The sequence below is a fragment of the Trachymyrmex cornetzi genome, unplaced genomic scaffold, assembly GCF_001594075.2.
Source record: "Trachymyrmex cornetzi isolate Tcor2-1 unplaced genomic scaffold, Tcor1.1 scaffold965, whole genome shotgun sequence".
Lineage (NCBI taxonomy): Eukaryota > Metazoa > Arthropoda > Insecta > Hymenoptera > Formicidae > Trachymyrmex > Trachymyrmex cornetzi.
The window spans coordinates 25,920-39,604 of record NW_017300317.1 but is presented as its reverse complement, the minus strand read 5'-3'; the positions used below and the strand labels follow the sequence as shown (position 1 = coordinate 39,604).

Below are 13,685 nucleotides of genomic sequence, written 5' to 3'. Positions count from 1 at the left end.
GCTGTATAGTAGTAAATGATACCATCGATGGATTAGACGACAAAAATTTTATCAATTTTTAATTAAATTTCAAATATGGCTGAAAATGGCTTATTTGGCTGTTTTGGGTTAAGATTTTTTGAAATCTCGATGTGATAGAGCAATTCTGCAGCCGGATTCGAATTCAGCGCGAAAAATTACGTAAGAAAACATAGTTAAATCCCAATCAACAAAACCATGCAGGCCTGTGTAATTAATGTTTCTAATAGAATTTTGTACTGTATTGACAATTATTGATATTTTTATTTGTTTAGAGTATTAAGTGTCATAGCGACAAGAAAATAGGTATAATTCTATACTTTTCGATTTAAATATAGATATAATACGTTTTAAATTTATAAATACCCCGTGGTTCGATAAAAACAAAACAATTCTTTGTCTGAAAGGCATATACCACGAACACCAGATAGCAGTGGCGATTATTTCAAATCCTTTATTAAACACATGGAATCAAAAATAAACGTTTCGGTCCCAATCGGACCATCTTCAGTATTAACAGTACTATTATAATTAATTAGAATGATCTTATCATACGCAACATAATTATACAATTTAGTTAAGCCGTCATTCTTACTTAAAAATAACTTCTAGTCATATAATTTTTAGCATCTGTCATTACATAAAAAAATTTGTTTTTCTCTCTTTTCTCCTAAAAACGGAAGTCATGAATTTTTTTTCCAGCATAAGTGACGGAAAAAAAAATTCATGACTTCCGTTTTTAGGAGAAAAGAGAGAAAAACAAATTTTTTTATGTAATGACAGATGCTAAAAATTATATGACTAGAAGTTATTTTTAAGTAAGATTGACGGCTTAACTAAATTGTATAATTATGTTGCGTATGATAAGATCATTCTAATTAATTATAATAGTACTGTTAATACTGAAGATGGTCCGATTGGGACCGAAACGTTTATTTTTGATTCCATGTGTTTAATAAAGGATTTGAAATAATCGCCACTGCTATCTGGTGTTCGTGGTATATGCCTTTCAGACAAAGAATTGTTTTGTTTATAATACGTTTCTTCAATAAAATTAATCGTTTTGTCCCCAGTAGAGCATATGCTAAATTTAGAATTTTAAAGTAAAATATTCCAGCAAACACACGCATCGACGGTATAATTGTTAGTTATAATTTTTCCCTCTCTCTCTCTCTCTCTCTCTCGACAATACCTAATTATTATAATTATTATAATTATTATAATTGTTATAACGTTATATAATTATCTATTATATTCTATTCGTATTGATTGTGAGTATTATGTGTTATATTATAATTATAGATATAATTATATCGTTGAATGGGCAATTATAACTAACTGTTACATTGTTATGTTTATTAGTTGCTGTTTGATGGGATTACTATTGATTACATTTTCTATAAATATTAGCATCTTTACAGTCTTCTATAAATGCAGGTTGTAAAAGGATCACTCTCGTATCAAAGTAACAAATATCTTGAGGTATATTTTAACAAGGATTGGCAAACATTACTTTACAGTTACTTTGTCGTTACTTTCTACAGTAAACAATTTGACGATGTTGCAATTTTTTATGACGGTAACGCAAGCTAACTAAACGCTAAGGTTGTGCTAAGGTTAGAAAAATCACTTTAAAAAGTAATTTGTCATCATTACGCGTTACTTATTTAAAAAAGTAATAAGTAACGAGTAACGCGTAACGTTACTCGTTACAAGTAACGCGAGTAAAAAAGTAACACGTTACAAATTAATGGAAAAAGGAGTTTTTTTTCAATAATAAATGACTTTTTCAACCCACACAAGTAACGATTGAATTTTCTAACTCTGATGTTACCATTACCATCATAAAAAATTCACAATGTCATTATCAAATTGTTATTATAACAAGGTAACGATCAACAAAGTAACGGCGTTACAAGTAACGCGTTACTGCCAACCCTGATTTTAATACTTCTCTGTAAAATTTGGTAAAAAGATCTTTTAACTATTGCTATTATAGTCTGATGATAATAAAAGTTATAAATAGGAATTTGCTAAAACTATAACTTCCTGGGAATATTCTAGACAGACTTATCAAAAAGAAAAAAAACAGCTTTTAATACTTGCATTATTGCGATACAAATTGTTACATATAGTTGCAATAAAAATAAACGTAAAAAGTCCTTAAACATTTACAAAAAGTCAAAACGGTTTTATAAATCGCTTGTCATTTAATATGTATAAAATAACAAACAAATATTTTTCCTGTGTTAAATAATTTGGGAATAAAAAGATTAAACATATCAGTGATGATAAACGTTACAAGCAAATAATATATGTTTAATACGCTTGGCTCGATTAATTTAAAAAAATTAAATGACGTACCAACCGCATCGACACCGATCATTCGCAACATCTTCAACTCTGCTACTGTCTCGAAATTAGGTCCACCCAAACACGTATAAACCCCTTTATGTACAATATCGCCAATACCCATCTCTTCAGCTACTTGTCTACCGATCTCCATCAGCGTGGCGTTATAGGCTTTATTCATAGGCGGAAATCGAGGCCCAAACCTGAGAAATGAAGAAACAAATGTACTAAAAACAAAAGGCTTAAATTAATAAATAATAAGTAATAATTGAATAAAGTAAAATTCTTGATTTTTATACAACAAATAAATATTTCAGATATTTATTTTATTTACTTTTCTTTCTCAAAAAAGAAAAAGTAATACATTTTCCTGATTTGTTGTAGGTAAAAATATTATGTTAACTTAAGTATACCGTATACGTATATTAGCAAAGAAATTCGCATAGAGTACGAATCATACCTATCATCATTTGGTCCTTGAAGAGGATTGTTGCCGGCAAAACCCATCATATTCACATGATCCTTCACTATCATGATATCACCTACTTTGTAGGTGGGATTTAGACCGCCGGCCGCGTTCGTAGCAATTAAATGTGTCACACCTACCAGCTTCATCACTCTTACTGGCATGGCACACTACAAATAACCGCCTTTATTATACATCTCAATAAACATGTTTTACATTTGTTTTATCTATCTATATGTAGTAGTGTCTCGAGTGTCAAATCAGTCACCGCGATTAGACTCCCGAGACCGGACCGTGTATTGCAATTACTGAAGCCAATTATACCTTCCAAAGTGGATAACCTTCGTAATAATGAAATCTGCCTTGCATGCACATGACTGGTACACCTTGAAGATAACCAAAGACCATCTGACCAGTATGTCCTTTTACCGTAGATATCGGAAAATGTGGGATTTCTTCATAGGGGAAGCATTGCTTGTCCACGAGGGATTCCGCGATCGAACCTGGACACAACTCGTTTTGCTCATATGATCCTGTTTAGGAATAAACAAAGCTATGATAGGATAAACCGTCACCCGGAATTCCCGCAAAGCTGTTTAGCATTGTTTGAAGCAACATACACTCACATAAACTGTTAATCCCATCTTAATTTTATCTTCAATTACATTTTTTCGGGAACCTTATTGTGTAGAAGAATTATTATTAGACGTTATCAGAAAAATTATTTCTGTTCTTTTTAAATTACTCAAAGAATAGAACAAGCGATAAGTAATATTGTGTTATTCTGGTATTCGAAAAATCTATGAAGATTTTCTAATATACCTATCTTGTAAATTATTCTTCTTTTTTTGAGATCACAATTATTCTTGAGAAAAAGTAAATTAATTTGTTTGTGAAAAATTTCAAACACTTTATAATAACTTTATATATATTATGACGCGCGCGAGCAACAGTTTGCATAATCAGATATGGCTATTCGTACTATGATCGTAATTTGCTTTCTTAGCACAATTAAAAGTTATTAAGTCACAAATGTAAACAGGAACAAAATCAGCTGTGATTTTAGCGTGTCGGATAGCATATGCAATTTAATGCTAAGCGATATTTGAACAATATTTTATCGTGAAATCAAGACGCAATAGTAGAAGTATACAATACATACATATAAGCATAAGTGTGGAATCATAATTAGGCAGACATTGTTAATTTTGTAGTAATATTCAAAAGATATTGTGCAAATAATAGCATGCACAAATGTCAAAGACACTACATTTCAAAATCGTTTATTATAATTTTATAACACAAAAGTTTATTTTTTTAACTACAATCTATAAGCACAAATCTTGGATAAATTAGCTTCGCTTAAGCACCGTACATATAATAAAGAAAATTATATATAAATTTAGAATATTGCGTTGTATTCTTGTGATTTTTATAAAAATTCTTGTATAATGTCAAGTTAATTAATTTCTTAGCAAAATTATATATATTATTATATCTTATATCGTTGTTACTATAATACAACGCCAAAACAAGCGTGGGTGACTCTATACCAATTAAATTTAAAATGAATGTCTAAGATTCATAAATTTTCAAATACTTGAATCCACAAAGAATCTTGTTACATGTTGACGTTATCAATTATGCAATTATTGATTTTGCAATGATTAATTAATTGACTTATGTCAGTAATAAATAAATAAATATTATTTAACATTTTATACAATTATAAACAAATCATGTATACATATAAGTAAAGTACAAAAAAAAATGTACACATGTTATACTATTAACTACTAACCCATTCCCGAACCGCATATAATCCCTATTTTCGGTCTAATCTTGATGCGATTCAATAAATATTGTGCTGATTCCTGTAATGTTTCGAAGGTATACCTGAAAGATACAATAATGTATGTTATATTTAATATAACAAATATAACAAATATTTTAATGATTTGCTTTAAAAGCTTCAATTCGAACTTGAAAGCATTGGCATTAAAATTCTCGATCTAATTGTAAGTTTCGAAGTTTCAAACCTTCAAAACTTAAAAATTTCAATACTTCAATCTTATTATATTTCAATCTTACATGCTTCGAACAATCAAAATCATACAATTATTAATTTAATATAGCTAATAGTAACAAATATATTTTCATAAAAAATATACAAATATATTTACGAATATATATTGTATGTTGAATCTTTGTTATTATTTCTATACAATCGACAAAATTATAAATGAAATGTTGAAATGTATACATATAATCGTAATTTCGTTAACTTTCTAATATTCAGTCTTATTCAACTTTTGATCTTTGCTCTTATTATAAATCAATCAGTATAGACAAGCTGGGAGATAATAGAATTGCGAAGTAACTCTCCCGCGATCGGACATGGCCAGTCGCCTTCTTTCTGCACTGATATCACAGAGACATATTAAAGTGTACTACTCAACAGATTGGTACTGATTAAGCAGTTGTCGTACCCGTTTTAGCTTACACGATCGCGCAGCTGTATTAAATCCCATCATAATTGCATGTAATTGCGTTTCTAGGCTTTGACAACAGTAATGACAACTATGGAGACCAACCACCACCATGGATAATTCACACAGTAGTTTTAAAAGTAGTTTTAAAAGTTGAATATTGCAAGTATGATTACTTGATATGACGAGTTTATATACCATAGAGGAAAGTACCTTATTATGAGATAGGCGCTTAATACGAGATAGCGGCGTTTCTGCTAAACTAATAAACGTTATCTATTGGTTCCACCATGAATTTATTGCTTTTGGGTTAAAAACTATTTAGTAGAAAATTCATTATTAGATTATATCTGTAGTGATTGTATAAAAAGATTTTAGAATTTGGATGTCTTCAAGTTTCATTGAAATGAGCCTTTAACTTTGTTTATTATTTAACAAGTAAATATTTGGCAATAAATTCTTCATGTAGTGATAGAGTAAGGTCGTACTAATAAAAAAATATGGGATATGTTGAATTGTTTAATTACAGAAGTTAGATTCGATGATCGTAAAATCGTAAGGCGTGGAAATTGTAATATGAGATACCCAGGGTATTTCTAATATGAAAAAATCTATCCCAAGTAGAAAACAACACACAAACCAAAAATTAGTCAGAAATTGGCCAGGAATTCTAGTTACTAGCTAGTTTCTGGCTAGTTTGACTTGCCAGAAACTGACAAGTTTGGGCGACGCTTGCTTTGCCTGGACAGTAAAACTAATCAATTTCTAACAAGATTTTGATTGATATCTAACCACTTTTTGATTATTTTTTAAAGAATTTCTATCTAGTTTCTTAATTTTTATATTTTGTGAACAGTTTTTAAGCAGTTGATAACCACATTTTCAAAGCAATTTATGGTTAGTTTCTAATTAGTTTTTAACTAGTTTTATAATAAATTTTTAGTCGTTTTCTAACCAATTTATGACTAATTCTAACTAATTTTCTGAGAAAATTCTAAATAGGTTTAACCTATTCTTAACTAGTTCCTAACCAATTCCCAAGCAATTTTTATAGAAATATAATAATAATTAAATTAATATAATTAAATTAAAGTAATATATTAAACTCTTTACGAATTTGATGTGTTATATACAAATTAAAAATTAGATATTACGAGATATTAGGAAATATTTCATGTAATATATAAGTTACGGATATCTTTCTTAACAGTTGCTTTTATATATTTATATTTTCTTTTTCGTTCTCTTGCTGCTGATAAACGTACATCCATTTTACTTAAATTGTTTAAATATTTACAATTTCACGTTTTGCGTTTTAATTATGACTGACAGTCGATGAATCGAGTTTTTCTATTACTATAGTATATTTATTATTTTTTCGTGCATAATTTATGGCCAATAACTGGCCATCAAACAATAGTCAGTATTTTCTGGACAAGTTTTGAATAGTTACTAATTAATCCTACCCAAGAAAAACTATCCAGTTTCTGGTTAGTGACTAGTTTTTCCTTGAAATTTTTCTACACGGGATGCTTCCATGTCCATAGTGAAAATCGTTGCTAAAGTATATTATTGTACAATTATAATTATTATTGTACAAAAAGGACAATAGGAATAAACATCGAGTGCCTGTTTCTGCGATGGTACAATGCATTGCGTTCTCATTTTGTACGCGCACTGGCTGTTTATTTGTATTTTAAAAACATTAAATAAAGTTTTTTAATTGCAATACTGATGTATTTTGCGTTTTACTATCGATTTCTCGGGGCATCTCATATTAGGAGCACAATTTTTTGACTTTGCAATTTGCTCACTTTTTACATTTCTTTAATTTATAAAAAAAATAAAATTTGAATTAAATTTTACATAACATTATCTTAAAGCTTACTAAATTCTCTTCAAAATGACCTATTATTTTTTTAAATTCTGCCCATAGATTTCTAGTATTTAACCAAAATGAACTCGGTATCTCATAATAGGGGCCTTTCCTCTAATATTTTATCATAATTAGTGCAGTAGAAGGCAACGCGCGTTACTGTATTCTCTTAGTTCACACAAACATACACACACACAACACACACACACACACAGCACACACATACACACACACACACACATTAAAGTTGTAATAATACAAATATACAATATTATTAATGAAATCGGTAAAATTTCTTATTGAGTTACACAAGATTTGTAATAAACATTTTATTATCATCAATTTTCAAAGGATAAGTTTTCAAAAATCAGTTATTTTAAATGCGTACCTCGGAAATTAATTAGACTCGAAAATCTTTATACGGAAATATATTATTTTGGCACAAAGCTATAAGCATTTAAACACATATCAAATAAAATTAGTATGCTCAGGGCATACTAATTATGCATACACATCATGAATACTGTTTCATTCACTCTATTAATTTTCATAGATTAATTGATATTGATCCTGATCTCATATCAAGTTTAAATTAAACAAAACTTGTTTCTCAACTTGTTACATAAATACTGCGCAGATTATAACAACTATTTTAAATTAAAATAAAATTTATATCCATTTATATACATTTAAATTCATTTTTACTTATTCATTTATATCATACATATTAATTATTAAAAAGAAGTTTCGAACAGAAAGGCTGATTTTTTTCCGGGTATAATTCTAAATAAAATAACGAGCTTAATAAATTCAGAAACAAGTTCCATCTTGCAATAAGAATCAATAACATTTAATCTATGAAATAATTAAATCAGTTATAACCTATGAATTAATAGAGTGAATGTAACAGTATGCACAAATGTATGCGTAATTACGACCCTGAGCTCACTAATTTTATTTATTTCAATGCAAATGTGCATTTAATCGTGTATAACGTAATGCAATAATATTTCCGTAAATAAAGATTTTCAAGTTTAATTAATTTAAAATAATTTTAGGAAGCTTATGTAAAAATTGAAATGTTTACTACAAATCCTACGTAACTCAATAAAAAATTTTGACCTACTGTTTTATTAGTAACATTGTTAAAATTGAAATTGATATAATTTTAATATAATTGTAAATATATTTGAAAAATACGTTGTGTATGATGTGTATGCGTGTGTGTAAAAGTATATAGGTAGATGAGTATGTAAACTAAGAAAAAATAACGCACAGAGAGAGAGAGAGAGCGCATATCTTAATCGCATACTTCAACCTCAGGATCTGAACAAACAGATAGGATACGCCTGATAAGAATTGCCTATATGATCCTTACTGGCGCCTGAACAGGAAATAATTAGACGCGCCTGACAAGAACTGCCCGATATAACCCAAATCCTTGATAGGACCTGAATAGAGGGCTGAATAGACTCTGTGATAAGAACGTGATCTTTTGGCCTTATCAGATTACTGTCGGAATATTGCGTTACACTCCTGATGTATTAGGATTAAAGATAATCTGCTACATTGAGAGAAAAATGTTTGGTATTTGTAACTATAATTACATATCACTATAATTATGATTATTACTGCTATAATAATAATAACAGTAACTATGTATATAGTTATAGCAACAAATGTATATAGTTAGCAACCTAAAATGACTATAATTATAGTTGTTATAACCATAAAATAGTTGAAATTACCATAAAAATGATTCAAGTGACTATAATTTTATAGTTATATTTTGGGACAACCATAAAAAATATGGTCAAATGGCCGCAAGTTTAAATTATTACATTGAGTTGTTATTATATGTGCACGCTCCTTCACTTTAATTCATTGAAATTTTGCGTGTGCATTTGGGTACACGATAGATGGGTTTTGCGTGAATCTAGGTTACACGATGTAATTAAAATATCAAAAAAGAAAAGACACAGACAAAAAAAGTATATTTATTATAACTATATCTACAAGTAGACATTAATTTATTTACGCTTGTGAAAATATGTCGTTTTATTATAAAACAAGAAATTCGATTTTTAAAAATTGAAGAACATTCATCAACTTCTTCTTTGTGTCTATATCCTTAAACATTATATGGCAAAAAAACTGTACTCTATTTTATTCTTTTTTGCTGCTTCTTTTTGTTGTTAATCTTTCATTTATAACATTATTATTATCACATTTACTATTATTCGTTGGATGTGTAGTATGACTCACTTAGAATCTGTCTCTTTAATCTATTCTATATATGTGTGTGCCAACGTATCTACACTACATTGAACAATACTGTTAAAAATGAAAAAATTGTGTGGTTTGCAGAGGAATATTTTCCGATACCTGACTATAGCAAATGGCTGTTAATGTAATACCGTCAACAGAAAAAAAATAGTCGAATTATAATGTATCATTCGCGATCAATATCTATAATAGTTGTTCAAGGTAAATGGATTGATTATCCGTATCTAATTTTCTCCTTGAACAAGGATATACGTGCAAATATGATGAGAAATAAATCTTATATGATAGATCTCGAAAGCAACTTTTTGATTTGGCTAATGCCTATATATTCTGTTTTTTAATCAGCGTTAAACATCAATCTTTAAAAAACTTTTGTTAGACCTTAGAGTAAGTAAAGAGTATCTACATATCTTATTATAAATTAATACATTCGAATGTCGATCGGTATAGTATGCATATTATGTGTAAAACCCTTACATAATTTTCAATACTTCTATATTTGCATCTTTTTGTTTCTCGAGCAACATTTTATGTTTTTTCTATAACATTGTTTAATCCATAGATAAAATCCTTGAAATGGATTACAACTTTTTCCTGAGCACTACATATATTCACGCGCGTTTTGCATACGCGTATTCTGATGCATGATTTGTAATACCCCTGAAGTCTACGTTATGCATTTAGCTTAAATCTGCTACTATTTGAGCTTGTCGGTAGTTTAGCAGATAGTAACTGCATCGTTTTGTACCAGTTTCAGAGCGAAATTATATCGAATTATAGTGAGCGCGCCCGGAATACTTCGTTCATTCAATTTGCGCTGTGTTTGAGAACTAGAATTGACTCAACTAATTTTGCAATATTGATTTGGTCAGTAGCCAGCAATAGTAAATACATTTTAGCTTACAAATTCTTTCACTACTTCATGCTGAACGGCATTAAAGTAAATGTAAAATTTAAAAAGAAATTTACTTATTGTCTAGTTAATTTCAAGGGAACTCAATAAGGTTTTAATTTGCAAATTAGTTACAAAGATATTCAAGATTAAATGTTATCAAAATTGAAAAGATACTAGAGTATACATATATATATATGTACATTAAAGACTTTTAATATAAAGTTTCTACGAAACATCGCTTGCTATTTTTAAAATACCTTTTTAAGTATCTTGTGAATTTTAATGTCTAAGATATGTATTAAAAATTCCATAAGAAATAATTTAAATGAAACTTACGTATGTTGCGCATCCTTTACGTTTGTTTGCAGCACATCGTTATTAGTCAACCGTTTGACAGCCGGGAAGCTATCATGACCATTGACGGTTTCTGCAAACGGCATTTTCGATCAAATAACAAGCTAATAGAATAAGGATCACTTACAATCAAAAAATGACAATTGATAAAAATAAAGAAACGACAAATAAACAACTAATCGATAAATCCACATATACATATATCGCGCGCTCACGACAAGTGCCTGACGTGACTTTCATGAGTCTATTTTATAGAGGAGTCCAAACGCGAGTTAAAAAAAAATGTGAGCGCGAATAAGTCTACCAATGATCTTGGACACGCACAAGCTCATCGACCAATCGGCGAACGTATCTGTGGCGCACGCGGGTGCTTGCGCAGTACGAGGACAAGAGTAGGGAGGAGTATATGATGATAACCCGTTACAGAACAAGTGGTCCAATTATTGTTATTTGTTTCGACAACGACGTTGACGTCGGCGAAGCGCGAAATCTAGCGCGGCATAATATCAGAATAATATTTCAGTTGACGAATAAATTGATCAACTTTATCTCGATGAATATATAAACGCGCGCTTGGGGGTATTTTTAAAATTATTGTTAAATAATACTTAAAGAAATAAAAACATTTAAAGAGAAATAAACAAGATCCACATCAAAATATCCATTTAGCTAAAAATAATAAATCAATCTATTATAGTATAGTAATATTATACATTATATATATATAATATTAGTATTTATATATGTATAATATCAGTAATTATATATGTATAACGAGTTTATAATTATATATTTTAACATTTAAATTTATTTGCTATTTATAATATTGAAAACGATAATTAATTAATTTTTTAATTGAATAAGAACTTATTATATTTATTAAGTAGATATTGATAGATAAACTCAAAAGTGAATGCAAAATTAAAATAAATATTTTTAATTTAATTACATATATTTTTCAATTTATTTCTAAAGTAACATATTTACTATCTTTGTTTAATTTTTTTTTCAATTTCTATATCATAAAAAATTTTATAAAAATCCTTCTTTATTAAAATCCAAAGCAAATAGAATAAAGAGAAGGTAAAACGTAATTCGTAATTTTCTTTCGACCATCAAACATTTCGACTACTGGTTCTTGCCAGGAAATATTAAGCATGAAGAAGCAGCGAACACAAATAAAAGTACGTAATATTCTCAAAATATTGTTAAATAACTGCTTTCGAACAACGACGCATGTTCCCAAGGATATGTCCGTCTATTCATACCTTTAGCAAATTTATTGTAAATAAAATAAAATAAAATAATGTTGTTGGAGAGCTGCTCCTCCATTTTAACTATAAGGAAATGTATTTACTATACTGAAGATGGCCCGAAAAAGAGTTGAATACATGCTAAATAAATTGATATTACCTATCATAATTTTGAATTATCTATACGCACTGTTTACCGCCCCAGAACTTTCATTAGCCCTTTTTTTTGTATTTTATTGGCAAATAAAATTAAATTTTACATTGTCCAATATTACTATATAATTAACTGCCTTAAATCTAAATCTCTATTTATTAGAGGAAAGATCTAGTTTTCTTTTTATTTTTTTTGTCATATAATCGTAAACAAATTTGAATTTTTTTTATGAGCAAGAATTTTTGACAGATGATTAAAATTTTTCCAATATATGAATGTTAGTTTCTAACAAAATGTACTAATAAAACCAATTAGAAAGGTATATAAAATTGTTAATCAGTTCTTATTTATTATAATTAAATTTTTGAAATTATTTTCCAATTAAATTATTACTGACTTCACCAATACCGTAATCCATATTATATAGTAATCTAAAGTCATCTCGCTCGACCGAAGTCATCAAAATAAATATTTTCTTTGTCACTGTAATAATTCAGAGCAATTTGCAGAATGTCTTCCTACATAAATCAGCTTTGTTGAAGTATTAGAAGCGAAAACTTTGCATATACTTAATTGGAGCATAAAATCATTAAGCGTAACGCTGCATTGTATAGATAGGATAAGAAAGTGACACGACAAAAGTAAATGTAAATTAGGATAATACCTGCTATATATCATAGCATTTTCATATATGCTATGATATATATAGATTGATGCTCTCTTTCAAGAAAGGTCATCAGATTTGATCCTCTTTTGTCGGAGATTTGACCTTTCAAAAAACTGGACAAAAATTAATCGAAAATTTTTTCCGCTTGCCGGACAACTAGAGATTTGGTGAAAAAGCTTTAATCTCTGAGCAAAAACGAAGGCAACTGTGATCTGCGTGTATATTTACACAATGATCATTCATGTAATATTTTCATATGTACTTAAGTAGAACAATAACGTTTATAAAATGTTTAGGAATGGTTATTTTTGCTTTAAAATCATTTAAGGTTATTCAAAAAATGTTTTTTTAGGAAACCGGTTAAATAACCATGTTGTGCAAACGTTTTAAAATCGTTATTTTATAAGATAACATATAAATAAAAAGAATAAGTGAGTGGTAAAGGATCGCATTGGAATACAGGGTGTATAAAAAGTCCTGGACCTCTTAAATATCTTGAAAAGTAATCATTTTTGAGAAAAATGTTTTATACAAAAAAAATGTAGGGTTGAAAATGATCTATTGACTGACCTTATCAATTTGACCTTGGATGGTGCCACCAAGGTCAAGTCAAGGTCAAATAGATTTTTTTAAACAAAACATCCTATTTTTGATTCTAGAATCTAATAGCTGATTCTGATTCTTTTTTTCAATGTCAAGATATTACAAGAAATAGAGTTTGGACCTATGAATTTAACAAAATTAATAATAAAATTGAACATTTACGAATAGCTAAGAATAAAAATGATAAAAATAATATAAATCCAATTAAATTTGAATTACTTTGGTCAGAAGCAACTAATACACTTACAGAATTTAAACCTTCAAAAATACAT

General features: G+C 28.6%; 1 protein-coding gene and 1 long non-coding RNA gene across 3 annotated transcripts in view; one reads left to right on the top strand and one right to left on the bottom strand.

Moving 5' to 3' along the window:
* The window catches only part of LOC108769915 (purine nucleoside phosphorylase), a 12,954-nt gene extending 2,016 nt beyond the window's left edge, over positions 1–10,938 (bottom strand). Inside the window, exons 1-5 of one of the 2 annotated variants that reach the window (XM_018521140.1) lie at positions 10,719–10,938; positions 4,638–4,732; positions 3,161–3,369; positions 2,831–3,006; positions 2,383–2,573 (exon numbers count right to left, since the gene is read on the bottom strand). In XM_018521140.1, coding sequence (XP_018376642.1) covers positions 2,383–2,573; positions 2,831–3,006; positions 3,161–3,369; positions 4,638–4,732; positions 10,719–10,822 — 775 coding nt within the window. In that variant the 5' untranslated portion in view covers positions 10,823–10,938. The remainder of the gene's footprint in view (positions 1–2,382; positions 2,574–2,830; positions 3,007–3,160; positions 3,370–4,637; positions 4,733–10,718) is intronic. The other variant, XM_018521141.1, reaches the window with a different exon arrangement.
* Positions 1,823–7,849, top strand: LOC108769916 (uncharacterized). Its single transcript, XR_001940567.1, has 3 exons — positions 1,823–1,906; positions 5,317–5,318; positions 7,839–7,849. It is a non-coding gene; the product is annotated as an uncharacterized LOC108769916 (long non-coding RNA).
* Positions 10,939–13,685: the final 2,747 nt, after the last annotated feature.